Here is a 14,045-nt window from a genome sequence, read left to right as displayed (position 1 = left end):
CTAAGCTCACTTTGTCTGCTGTGTGGAAATGATGAGAAAGTCACCATGCAGAGTGAAGGAGCCCAATGTGGGAGACCCCGGGGCACCCAGGGAAGTCAGGCACAGTCGTTAACTGGGCATCAGGACGCAGAGGTGTAAATAAGAGTTGCAGAGGGATTCCATGAGCAGGCTGTGGCCAAAGCCTGGAAGGGAGGAAGGAGTGAGGGCAGTGTCGGGGCGACTCGAGTAGCTGGCCAGAGCAGGTGCGGTGGTTCCATTTCCTGTGAAGGGGAGCGCTGGAAGGGGGATAGAACAGAGGTGGAGAATTCCAGCACCCTGCTCTTGCGAATGATACAGTGAGGTCCTCGTGAGCCGTTCACGTCCAGATGCCCAGAAGCCAGCTGGACATTCGAACTTGGAGCTCAAGTCACTAGCACATGGACCAGGACAATGAGAGCGAGGAAGAGCCTGTGCAGGACAGGAGTCCTCAGCCGTAGTCACCCCAGCATCGGCAGCTCCAGGTGAACATCTGGTAACTTTCCTTTCCCTCTCCTGAAATCAGACTCAAACATCAAATGGCCAACCTACACACACACAGTTTCAAAGAGGGGTCATCCAATGCCATGGTCATATGGTAAGAAAGAAACAGAGCATTTGGGTGCAAAAATGCCCGAGAACAGGGCTTCTCTGCCTTCCCTGTGCGTCAGAAGCCCTGGGCATCCTGGGAAAATGCAGATTCTAAGTCAGCAGGTGCAGGCAGGGTCCAGTGTTCAGCATTTCTGACAAACTCTGTGCGACACCAGGGCTGTTGTTTCGTGGGCCACACGGAGGACTGAGGTCCTGGGAGGCAGAATGAGGAGGTCAGGCGTGCACCCTAGAGGGGCGTTTCCCGGTGGTGAATGCAGATCAATGCATTATGTTGAATGGGCGTCTCGGGTACCGTGAATAGCGGTGCCAAAGGTGACTTGGCCATGTAAAACAGCAAAGAACTCCCATGAGAATTCCAAATAAAACAAAACGCAGCTTCTCTTTGATTGTTACATTGCTTTATTTCTGGAAAACGCAGCCTGTGTGAAACTGGTTAAAAGACTTGGAGTTTATGTGTCCAATGGAGCTGGGTTCCAGGCCTGAGCCATTATAAAACCGTTTTGAGCCAGGCACAATTTTGCCCTCCACCCCCAAGGACCATTTGGCCGTGTCTGCAGGCGTGTGCGGGGCGTGGGCGCTGCTGGGGTGTGGTGGCTAGAAGCCAAGAAGCTGCTCAACGCCTGCAGTGTGCAGGACAACCCCACAACAGCGGGATTTGGCACAAAATCTTAACAGTGCCACGTTTGAGAAACGCTGGCCGACACAGAGACGCTCAGAAGCGGTGCAGGATGAGGGCTGGTCCCACCTCGTGTGAAACTGCCCCACACATCGCAAGGCGCCTGACGTCCCCAGGCCCCCGCTGTGAAATACCAGGGATGCCCCCATCACTGTAGCAGCCACAAAACACAGCCGAAGGGGGATGGTGCGACCCGACAGTGCAGTGGAGAGGGAAGAGGGACCAGGGCAGACAGGAAGGAAGGGGAAAGGCTGCCCCAAACCACGTGCCGGGGAGGAGAAGGCCTGGCGTGGCCAAACAGAAGTACGGAGAACTCTGTGCACCTGTTGGTGGCTCTGTAGTTAACACACAAATAATTACAGCTCTTGCCTGGCACTTCCTCACAGCCTCTACTTGATGACCATTACCCATGACTTTCTAGCTATGTAGTTAAAATTTTACTCCTTTCTGTTTTATTTCTACAGTAGTCACTCAGCAGATTAGCAGACACCCACACGCAGCAGCAATGCTGGCTTCAGCTGCCAACTCAGTGGCTCCAATGGGATGTGCTTTCTTCTTCTTCTTCTTTTTTTTTTTTGACAGGCAGAGTGGACAGTGAGAGAGACAGAGAGAAAGGTCTTCCTTTGCCATTGGTTCACCCTCCAATGGCCGCTGCGGCCGGCGCACCGCGCTGATCCAATGGCAGGAGCCAGGTGCTTCTCCTGGTCTCCCATGGGGTGCAGGGCCCAAGCACCTGGGCCATCCTCCACTGCACTCCTGGGCCACAGCAGAGAGCTGGCCTGGAAGAGGGGCAACCGGGACAGAATCTGGCACCCCGACCGGGACTAGAACCTGGTGTGCTGGCACCGCAAGGCAGAGGATTAGCCTAGTGAGCCGCGGCGGCGGCCATGCTTTCTTCTACTTAATCTGTTCTGAACAGTGAGAACTAAAAACACCAGTCCTCGTATTTCCTCTCCCTGCATTTTCTAGTTTTAGTTTTCTGCTGGAGTCTCCTCTTTAGACCTGGAGAACAGTAAGATTTGTTTCCTTCTTTTAAGATGGAATAGAGGCCGTCACTGTGGCACAGGGGGCTGAGCCAGCACTTGCTACTCTGGTTTCCCGAGTGCTGGCGCAAGTCTTGGCTGCTCTGCTGCTCATCCAGCTTCCTGCTGCTGCTCCTGGAAAAGCAATGAGTGATGGCCAAGTACCTGGGCCTCTGCCACCCATACGGGAGGCCCGGGTGGAGGTCCTGGCCTCCGGCTTCCGCTTGCCCGGGCCCTGACTGTTGTGGCCTGGGGAGTGAATGAGGGCATGCAAGGCCCTGCCTCTCTCTCTCTCTCTCTTTCTCTCTCTCTCTCTCTTTCTCTCTCTCTGACCCTTCCACTCGTTGCTCTTTCAAATAAATAAATCTTTTTTAAAGAAAGGCAGGGAATAACGAAAACAATGTGTGTATATTGAACCAAAGTGACCCCAACATACAAGTCCCCTCCTTACCGTGTGCTTCCGGTGCAGGGGTGTGACTTTCCAGGAACCCCCACTTCCGCCCCCCATGATGGGGTCTGAGGGGACTTTTCAAGCAGAACTAGCCTCGTAGCCAGCTTTTAACAGGAAACACTCACATTTGGAATTTAAAACCAACTGCACTGAGATGCTCTTGGGGAAATGCCTCTAAGTTATTAATGATGCTGGTGTGTAACTCTTTAAGGCATCACCAAGCCGGTATAAATGAGGTCAGAAGCCGTGGCTTAAAAGACCAGAATGGGGGCCAGCGCTGTGGCGTAGTGGGCAAAGCCGCCACCTGCAGTGCCAGCATCCCATATGTGTGCCAGTTCGAGTCCCAGCTGCTCCACTTCCAATCCAGCTCTCTGCCATGGCCTGGGAAAGCAGTAGAAGATGGCCCAAGTCCTTGGGCCCCTGCACCCATGTGGGAGACCTGGAAGAAGCTCCTGGCTCCTGGCTTCGGATCGGCACAGCTCCAGCCCTTGCAGTCATCTAGGGAATAAACCAGCAGATGGAAGACCTCTCTCTCTCAATCTCTCTCTCTCTCTCTCTCTCTCTCTCTCTCTCTGCCTCTGCCTTTCTGTAATTCTGCCTTTCAAATAAATAAATAAATCTTTTCAAAAAAAAAATCCCAGGCAGAACAGTCAAGGCCTTGATCAAATCTGCAGAGCGTCAGCGAAGTGGTCAGTGAGAGAAGATTGGTATCACGTCCACGTCGACATCGGGGCGGAGGAAAAGCCTCAAACAGACCTGGGTGAGACCACACCCTCCAGCCACGCCTCCCACAGGCTCCCTGTGGCCTGTTTTCTCCTTTTCCTTCTCTCTCCTCCCAGCCACCTGGCCATCCTTCCTCAACCTTCCAGACCTGCCGCGGGTCCCATTCACAGGTCGCTGGCTGCCAGAGGCCCTTGTCTCTCAAGTGCACACCTAAGGTCCAAGGAACATGGCTCCCGCACTGCTGCCAGGAACCCAGGCAGAGCGGGGCCTGGGTGAGCAGGCACGCTCACAGCCAGCCATGCTCTGCTCTTGTGTATATGTGTATATGTGTCTGTATATGTGTGTGTATGTGTATGTGAAAGTGTGTGTATGCATATATGTGTGTATGTGTATATGTGTATGCATGTATGTGGATATGAGTGTATTTGTGTGTATGTGTGTTATAGTATGTATATGTGTACATGTGTGTATCTGTGTAGGTATATATGTGTATATGCATACACATGGGTGTATGTGTGTATGTGTGTGCTGTGTACGCATGTATGTGTGTGTTTATGTGTGCATGTATCTATGTGTATACATGTGTGTATTGTATATGTGTGTGTGCATTTATATGTGTGAAAGTGTGTGTACAGGTGTGTATCTGTGTATGTGTGTATGTGTGTATATGTATGTTGTTGGAGTTTTCTTTTTGGTTTGGTTTTTGGTTTCGTTTTTTGAGAAGCAGAGAGGCGGATGGACAGCCAGAGCTCTCAGCCGCTGCTTCACTCCCCAGATGCCCACAGCAGACAGGACTGGGCTGGGACCAAACTCAGGAACCTGGAACTCAGTCCAGGCCTTGCATGTGAATGGCAAGAGTTCAACTATCTGAGCTGCCACTGGTGCCTCTCGAATCTGTGTTGGCAAGAAGCAGGAGTTAGGAGCCGGCCCGAGTCCTCCCACGTGGGGTGTGAGCAACCTAACCACCAAGCTAAAAACACCTGCTCCCCGGCTCTACTTTTTGGCCGTCATTTTTAAGGATCTATTTCTATTTAAAAGGCAGAGTGACAGAGACAGTGGGAGAAACAGAGAGGTCTTCTATCCAAGGCTCACAGGGCAGGGGGCGGGCTCAGGCTGAAACCAGCAGCCTTGATCCCCCTCTGGGTCACCACGTGGGTGGCAGAGACCATCATCTGCTGCGTTCCCAGGTGCAGTAGCAGGGAGCCGGGTGAGCAGAGCAGCCGGGACTCAGGGCCCCCCACTGGGGGACGGCGGCAGCTCCAGCAGCAGCTTAACCCCCTGCTCCACAGCACTGGTCCCGCTCTGCGTCCTGTCGGCTGTGGCCCCGGGGAAGTCACTGCCCTCACTGAGACCTTTTTCCTCTCTTGCTTTCAAATGAGGTTGTTTAAAGAGCCATCGGTAATGCATGCAAAGTGCCTGGAATTTGATAGATATAAAACAACTGGTTGCTAGTATTGCTGTTAGATGCTATTCCTTACCCAGAAATCATTTAAAATGTCTGGTATGCTTATTTTGTGCACAATTTCTCTACACCTATCGTATGTCATATAACTTTCAATCCTATTCTCGTAGAAACTTGGAAGCTTTCCTTTGCCAAAAATACTTACTATATGGAGATCTAAGGTATTTTTCTCACTTGAATGAGCTCTACCACGAAATAACAAAATACCAACCAAGAACTGCACTCAGATTGGGCTCATGGAAATTATACTATTTCCACCCAGTAACCCAAAGAGTCAACTGGGGGGTGGGGCGTCGCTGGGTTACTTTCCTGCCACTCACACGTGCACGTACTGTGGCTCGGGAAGTCCACACTTGGAGTTTAGGCCACAGAAACAGCCCGACATACTGAAAAGCTTTAAGTACAGAAACATCCATTGGTACAGGTGATTGAATAAAATTGGGAGAAAATTGCATGTGCGACATTAGAAGGAAGATTTAGGAAAAAAAGAATGGTTTAGTAAAGGAGGCTCATGGGGGGAGGGGAGGGGAGGGGAGGGGAGGGGAGGGGAGGGGGAGAGGAAGGACCGAAATAATTTTTGAAAAACACAAAAATTGGTTTTCTTCTGTTTCTATGAGTCTGACTACATATCTCATATAAGTGAATTTATATAGAATTTGTATTATACAGAATTTGTCTTTTTGTGACTGGCGTAACATCCTCAAGGTTCATCCGAGCCATACAGTGTTAGAATTTCCTTCCTTTCAAGGCCCGATGAGACCCCACTGCACGTTTTGTCGACCCGTTCCTCCGGCAGCGGGCACACAGAGTGCTTCTGCCTTGGGCTGTTGTCAATAACGTTGCTAGGAACGTGGTGGACAAATGTCTCTTCCACACATAAATGTTCTGTGGTTTCCATGTTTCAGAGGTGGGTTTTTTCCTCTCTCTTGGCTCCTGCTTTCTGGTTGTTCTCCAGCCTGTGCTAGGCTTAACCATTCCAGGATATTAGCACAGGAGAAAAGCAGGTGGGCACCCCGAGCTCCTGGGGAAGTCGCACCTCGGAAAGTAACACGTCTTCTCTTGTTCTGATTCCCCTTGCAGGACAAATGCCTTAGTTTCAACTTCCCAGCCTGGACCCCTCCCACGGAGCCCTTCTTCGTCGCACCACCCACCACCCGGTCCTGACATGGAGCTCCCTGAACTCCTCCTGACACCCTGCTCTAAGAAGGCTGCCAAAAAAAAAAAAAAAAAATCACCCCAGCCATTTCTCTTCATCCTCACTAACAATTTGGTAATGAATTATTGATTTCCACTTCTCTGCTTATGGACGATATTAGATTTTCATTGATAAACTGCAATGGGGCTGTCTCGTCTCCACGGTCCTCTTTCCACTGTCACAAGAAAACAAAGTGCCACTGAAGAAAAATAACGACCGAGAACGCTGATGTACTGATTTTGTCAGTTTGTAACAGGAAGGGGAGGGGAGCATAAGTCTTCATAGTTTAATCTCCAAGTGGGCTGCCCTCAATGTAGACATTTGGAAGCTTGCTTTTCATGGTAATGTCCATTTCCTATTTATAACCCCCCTGGGAACGTTTGTCTAAAGGAAATGTTTCTGTTCAGTGTAACAATTATGGTTGCACCTGGATTGCCCAGTCCTGCCCCTGCACTAGGGAGCCATTAATCACTGCAAAGTAGAAGAATTATTCAGTTAAACCAGAGTTTGAGCCAAGAAGCCCTCTGAACCATGTTCATCTTCTGTGAAAGTTGTTCCCGCAGCCAGGCTTAACCGTGTTGCTGCCAAAGACTTGCTTCCTACGCAGTGGAAGGCATCCATAGCGTCATCATCCTCTTGATGGGTTTAAAAGAGAATAACGGATAAGCTTGCCCACTGTCACGTGAGATCTGCGAAGTGGGAGAGATGGGGAATGTTGGGGGAAGCAGGAGATGACATCGCCGCAGGGTGGCGCGTTCAGCCCCCACCTTTTCTGGTGGTCTCTTGTTTATGGCTCTGGAACACAACTGGCTTCGGAAGCGACAGAAAGCATGAAATAGGGTGTCCGTTGTAAATGTGTTCCTGCAACTTTTTTCATTAAAACTTTAAGGGCCCAATTTTAATTTGTGGAATATTCCCGTTAATAATGAGATCTAATTAAGACATCCATTAAAAGCCCGTTAAAGTTAATTTAACGTAAAAATTCCAATAGAACTGTATTAGATTTTCTCCATTAAATTAACGTTATGGATTTTTAACGGATGTCTTAATTATACGTTATTATTAACGGGAATACTGTATTACACAGATTAAAATCAGGCCCTAAGTCAACTTGGAAAAGCTAAGAGCATGTTTTAATATTAAAAGTCTTGCATACCTAGTGCGCAGTTTGGAAATGCAGGGGTAGATATGTTTACTCTAGTTAAGCATTTTCTATGGAACTGAAAGCAACCTATAATAGAAAAATCCATCATTGCATTTAAACAATGAATTTCCTTATTCTCAAGGGACAAATAAGTCTGAATTGTGTTGCAAACTGCTACTCTGCTATGGGTGAAATATTTAAACTGTTCTAGGCACAACACTAGAAGCTAGGTGACTTTGAAACAAAAGAAGTAGTTTGTGTTGTTGCTTCAATTATAAAGATTATCCCCCAAAAGAATCTCAACAATGACAAAATGAAACCAAATATATCCTTTTTTCTCATAGAGCCTGCCTGTTGGAATGGTTTTGGAAATTTTGACATGATCCCTAAATTCAACATCGGGATTAAAAAAAAAAAAAAAACTTCTTATTTACCTCCTAGGGAAAGTGTTGCCCTTATGCCACATATAATAGCAAATTGCTTTTTTTATGGCATGCATAACCTAGATGGGAAAAAATATGGCGCTTCAGGGAAGGAGGGAAAAAGTAAATGAAGTTCCAGGAATGTCATTCTGAAGTAATGAGGCATGGACAGAAAATATACCCCTCACATCATCGGATTGAGATGGCAGTCGAAATAGCTTCATTGAAGTGTCAGCACTCATCCATCAATCAATCACCCACAAGGAAAAATAGCAACAGTACAACGGGGCGGCTTTTATGGGATTTACTCATGGGCATAGGGAATAGCGGCTCAAATGTAGTTCTGACATGAAAAGCAAGGTGCTGATATTATTTTTTATGATGGGAGGATCATAAAGTGAATTGAGAACAGCGAGGTCTGTCTTTGCTTAACCTATTCAACCAGAAATGAATGGAGCTCAACTGGAAAGGAGCAGTCTTCGGATGGGTTAGGGTTGAAGGGTGGACTCTGCTGAGCCCGTCCCTCAACAAGGAAATTCGATTAAAGGAAAATCAGTGCATTAGCACTGGGTTCTTGGAGCTGTTTTTATTGCTTGCTCCAACCCAGGGTTATTAGATAAAGTTTCCTGATTCAGGTCCTACCACCCATGTCCCAACACAAGCTCTGGAGCTCTTGCTCCCACTAGGGTGAGGAGAAACACAAGTCTCAACTCCTCCATGGAAATTCTCTCCCTTCTAAGAAAGAAAAATAAATAAATAAATCGTCTGCCTCAACACATAACCTACATGGTTGTGCTAGTGCGATTTCTGTGATAGGGTGGGGTGGGAGGCGAGAGCCGGAAATATTGATGTGTTCGCTAAGACTCTGGATGGGCACCTGGCAGCAGTGAATGGCGCTGCCCAGGACAGCTACTGCTGTTCTCCTTAGAAGACAAGATCTGGGCTGAAACCGAGATCGCTGAAGCTCTCAGAACGCTCCTAGAGACCAGGCCTGCCTACATTTGTGGCTTCCAGAAACTTCTGTCTGGAGGGAAAAAAACGCATGAAGCCAGGAGAACGTTTTTATCTGCTTTCATACCCTTCCCTTCCTTCCTCTGGAACTTCACAAGTAACAAGGAAAAGGACACGCAAATATCATGCGAATCACCCCAGCGTCTAGGTCCACGGCCCCACACAGCCCCCCCCCCCCCCGGGTGCCTGTGCGAGTGAGAGAGTGTCTTTCCTTCCCTGTTCCCCCTTCCAGCTAAGTCCCCCAACCAGCTGCACATTGGGATGTCCATTAAAAGTACAACATTCAAATATTTAAATTTTACATATCTGGCCCCATTTTGTAGTCCAGCAAATCTGCCATATATACAGATGTCACAAAGCCTGGCAACACAAGGCACAACAGAAAACAACTATTTATTGCGCAAGTCCATTCCACAACAATTCCCAGGCACCTGCAGCACTGCTGTAGGCACCCCGAGAGTCAACAGTGAATGTGTCACACAGCACCCCAGGTCCTAGGGACAGCTGACATCCAGACACCTGAGCTGGGAGGGCGAGGGGGAGAGAGCAGAGTTCACGTGGGGTCAAATCCTAGTACTTCAAGAATACAGAATTTTCCTTCTGAAAAGCATACAGGGAGGAAATAGCTTTAAAAATAGGTCAAGGCCTAAAAACCAAAAATAATCATGGAATCCATTGGATAGCACCGTCTCCACAGTATGTCTTGCAGGCCACCGTTTAGATTTCTCAAAACTCGCCCCCACTATGTGCCTGCTTGGTTGTTTAAATCTTGCATAATTAATGCCATAGGCAAAAGTCGCTGGACTTGGCTGACTTGTAGGGAGCAAACAAATGCAGTGACATACTTGGGAAGCATTCTTGCAACTCTGGTTAAGTAGCAAGGTGATGTATATGCAGCTGGCGCGTGTGTGTGTGCTCATGTGTACATACTAGGCTACAGCTGTATACGCTCCACTGTCCTCGTCCAGGGTCGATGTGGCAGTAAGAGACTGGCTTCCTGAAATTTTCACAGCAGATCCAAAGATCGCAGGCTTTACAAGGTGTTTGCATTTTGCTGCCTTTCCTTCTGTCATTTCCCAGGCTTTTTGATTCTGTTCAAACCTTTTCTTCTCTGTCAGGTTTCATTTTTTAAGCTTGTTAAATGTTTTCATTAAGGAAAAAAACATTAAAAATATAATTTTCACACTTTCCTCTCTTCTCTGCAACAAGAATAGTAGTGTGTAGATGCACCTAAAATAACAGTACCTAGGAAGTACCTAGAAGGCTTTAGCACACACACACACACACACACACGTGTAGTTCTAAGGAGTGATAAAAGTAATATCTATTTTGAACATGCATTATGCAAAAAAACGAAATTCAAAACTGAACTTCCGGTTAACCCCTTCCCTTCCCCTGCCCCCCCCCCCAGATGTTAAAATGCTAATTTAGTTTTCTCTCTTCTTCTGTGTGGCACTTTCTCAAAATATTGATGAAATACTTTATGCAAAGATTGAGCTGGAGAAAGAGATGGAGACCTGTTTCCGTTGTGGGGAAGCGTTAAACATTGTGATACTTGTGAATCATCCTTAGAATTTCTACAGGGGAATTTTACCTCTTCCTGCAAAGCAAAAGCCACTTATCTCCTCGAGTTTTCTGCGACAGATGCAGAGGCACGGGCAGATACACAATCTCCAGACTCTAGTTCATCCTCTTCCAATAGTTTTGAACAATGGGCTAACGGGCGTGGGTGTTTCTCCAAAAATTACTCATGCACAAGGCAGCCCAGAGCTTCAGGGAAAACTAGAAATGTTTTATGGATTAGAATAGGACTGTTTTAAAATCTTAGTACCAGGTGGAACGCTATTTCTGCAACAGGGTTCAGTCCATTTCTTTTGGAAAAATATATTCCAAGTGAAGTGGCTCTTCCAAGGAATGACATCCTGACTTGACACCCTTCGGCATAGAAATGATTTTACCAATAGCCATATGATTAGCATTAAGGCCTTTTACAATACAGTCTGTTTGCAAAAAGACAAATTCAGGGCATCCCTTGGCATCGTGTTTATTTGCTTGAAGCAGCTTTTGGGAGGACAAGTACCAGCTCTTTGGTGAGCACCCCCAGAAGTTGAAAAATTTGCAAAAAGAAAACACAGTGCTAAAAGAAATTCTAACCACTCCTTTCAACCCCTTTAGAAAACAAATTTCGATGTGTTCACTGAATTATCTTGAACCTGAAACCTCCATTTGGATGTCAGTCCCCAGGCGATGGCTAATATTTACAGAACTTGAACAATCACACGATTATGTCTCCAATGTGAAGACTGTGCACAGTAATATTTTCATTTTCTAAATGACTCGTGTAACATTCAGGAATTATTAATGTGGATGTATATTTTTAAGTACACAAAGTTCGACCAGTCTTCAGAGAAGAGGTAAGAAACTGCCAGTTCTACAGTGAGCTGAGAACTACAGAAATGTCGCAGTTTTACAATAGAGCATTTTGGCTTTATCTCAGATGCTAGAATGTGCAACTCGAGTCACAAAAGCTAACGCACAAAACCAATGCTCATTTGGCTCAGGGTTCTTAAATGGCAAATATCCCCAGTTACAATGTTCTTTTTGGTCTCTGATGGTGACCTTCTAATCCCTTCCAACGTGGATTCCAAACAGGCAGGCACTGTGGACGTAAATCATAAACCTCTTTCAAATCACGAACAGTTGATCGCACTCCGTCTTTTTAACAGTCAGCCAGTGCTTGCTCTGCAGAGTTCCTGTAGCTTGTTAGGAAATCTGGCACCAAACACGTTTACATTTTGTACTTGCCCCTTGCATTACCTCCAGATTTTGCATTATCGTTGTTTCATTTAGGAAGGGCGGTGGGGGAAATGGGTCAGAGTGAGTTGCAAGAGCTGCCGTCACCCTTGCTCTAAAGAAACTGTTTATTTGCCAGCGAAGAAAGGCAAACGCGTTTTTATATTAAGAGAGCAGACCAGTCGTTTTCAAAGAAAAATGACTGCTACCGTACTTGTAGAATGTTCCGTGCAAGCCACTAATTTTCTATCACCTGCATGCTGTATATAACACACCTGCCTGTATACCAGGAAGAGAACCCAGGCCGTGTTGCTCGTGTGCAGTGCAGCTGGGATGGCTGGAAATGCAGGCGTCCTGAGCATTTTTATACTGTACATATGTGTATATACTAACTATATCGCCATGTATGAACACAGATTTTGTTATATTTGCTTGTTTCTGTTTCCTACCAAACTGGCCCACAATGAGAGGATTCTTTTGTATAGAAAAAAAATATGCTTGTAATTTTTTCCTGATCATTCTCTTTCAATAGCTTATGAAAGAATTAGATCTGAGTTTACAAAGAAACTCTAAGAACCAAGTTTCTCTGTCTGCATGAGTCCTGCCCGTCCAATTGCTGGATCCAGGGAGGAGCCGCCGTCCGAATCCAGAGTTTTCCTTTCAAGGCATGCTTCCCCCGTGGGAAAACTGCAAATTCATCCACGTAGGATTATCCTCTTTGTATTTTATCTAATAGTGCCTGAGCATTTTTTTAATGTCTTCTTAGAGGAAGAATTCATAATTGTCAAAATTTGAAACATTAGCTTAATTTTGTTTTTATGACCTCGCGATTCTTCTCCTTATTTATTCGGCTGCTGTTGTAATGGGGCCCTAGGCCATTCCTGACATCGCCGCGTTCTTCTTCTGCATTAAGGATGTTTTTAAAATTACAGAGATTATTGAGCCAACAGGCTGTTTTAATCAAAACCATGTTTCACTTGTTTTTGATGATTATAAATTGTCCTTGCAATGAAAAAAAACTTTTCTGCTGGGAAGACTATACCACCCTGTGGTCAAACAGGTTCATCACAGACAGGCATCCACGCCCACTTACTGGGGTCTGGAAAATTCTTCCCGGGACTGGCCACCACTTCTTCCACTCCCAGCCGTCCTGACCACGAGTTCCCTTTGCGGTCACGGTGCGCAGGTCTCCGGAGGCTTTGCCACATCATCACTGCCCAAGACCACGAGCCGGCTGGAAAGGGGGGCCTCCCTACTTGGAACAAAAGAAGGGGTCTCCAGAAAGGGGGGCTCCTCCTGTCGCCCCAGCGCCTCCATCTGTCCTGCCATCCCTCCTAGTCGCGAACAAGCTGGCCTTGATGTCCCATCTAACCTAAATCAGGTCAAGAGAGACTTTCAGATCAACCCCTGATCGCGTAAACTTGACTCTGTCTGGGTGCGCTTAAGACGCATGCCTGTGTGCGATGCCACAGCACTGAAATTCTCTGCGGAAGGCGAGTTTTTTCTTAATACCATTTTATCACAGAAATAAATTCTGATGGTAGAGATGAAGAAAACCCTTAAATTATATCACAAAAGCCATTATTTTTTACATCTAAAGAGCTTTTTTTTTTTTTAAGGAAAATCATTCTACTTTGAGAACTGTAATTAAAGTCCTAAATAATAGAGACTACTTCTTTTAGCTATTGTGGAAAAATAACAACACACTCACCGAGGTTGTACGGAGCCCCTCGTTTCCATCAAAAAGGTTTCTATACGTATATTAGTTACATTTTAAAACATGATAACTCTTTCTTTTGTGGAGGGAAAAAAAGGTCTTTTTTTTTTTTTTTATTACCACTCAGCAGTTGTTGGAAATAGACTGTTCCCATCTGAAACCTTATCGTCATTCGCATCAGGAAACCCAGCTGCCGACGTTAAGGACCTGGGTGTGTTCAGTGATGATCTGGCTGGAGGCTGTCCCTCATCTTAATGCTGCACATATTGAACCACCTTCTGAAACCCAGCTGATACGGTAGAGCACAGACAGGCCTCTCAACACCATCCGTTTTGCAATCGGCTTCATTTCAGTCAATGCCGACTTCCGCTCTGGCCAACTGAAAAAAAAAATGAAAATTAAAGGAGAGAGAGAAAAAAAAAACACAGATGCACTTAAAACATGAAAAGAATTATTTATATGATAATAAAAATATATTTAGATTTTCAAAGCACAAGACTGAGTAGAAGTGCTCTTTTTATGCCTACTGGAGATGTTACTGGTAATTGTCTTTCTACATCAGGCTTAATAAATCTGTAATGACATTTGATGCATTGACTTCTGCCTATGTGTGTTTTTTAAAGATGGCGAGACAGAGCCGGCGCCGTGGCTCACTAGGCTAATCCTCCACCTTGCGGCGCCGGCACACCGGGTTCTAGTCCCGGTCGGGGCGCCGGATTCTGTCCCGGTTGCCCCTCTTCCAGGCCAGCTCTCTGCTATGGCCAGGGAGTGCAGTGGAGGATGGCCCAAGTCCTTGGGCCCT

General features: G+C 46.5%; 1 protein-coding gene across 15 annotated transcripts in view; it reads left to right on the top strand.

Moving 5' to 3' along the window:
* The window catches only part of TSHZ2 (teashirt zinc finger homeobox 2), a 481,149-nt gene extending 467,309 nt beyond the window's left edge, over window positions 1-13,840 (top strand). For all 15 annotated transcript variants that reach the window (XM_070051679.2, XM_089307009.1, XM_089307015.1 and 12 more), the window contains one exon: window positions 6,042-13,840. Coding sequence is in view for 2 of the 15 variants with exons in the window: in XM_089307017.1 (XP_089163143.1) it covers window positions 6,042-6,043 (2 nt within the window). In the remaining 13 variants the exon portion in view is untranslated. The remainder of the gene's footprint in view (window positions 1-6,041) is intronic.
* The last annotated feature ends 205 nt before the right edge of the window (window positions 13,841-14,045 follow it).

This window comes from Oryctolagus cuniculus, chromosome 11 (genome assembly GCF_051225735.1).
Source record: "Oryctolagus cuniculus isolate XC-2025 breed Fujian yellow rabbit chromosome 11, ASM5122573v1, whole genome shotgun sequence".
NCBI classification, from domain to species: domain Eukaryota; kingdom Metazoa; phylum Chordata; class Mammalia; order Lagomorpha; family Leporidae; genus Oryctolagus; species Oryctolagus cuniculus.
The sequence above is the reverse complement of the archived record's forward strand: the minus strand, read 5'-3'. Positions and strand labels throughout refer to the sequence as shown.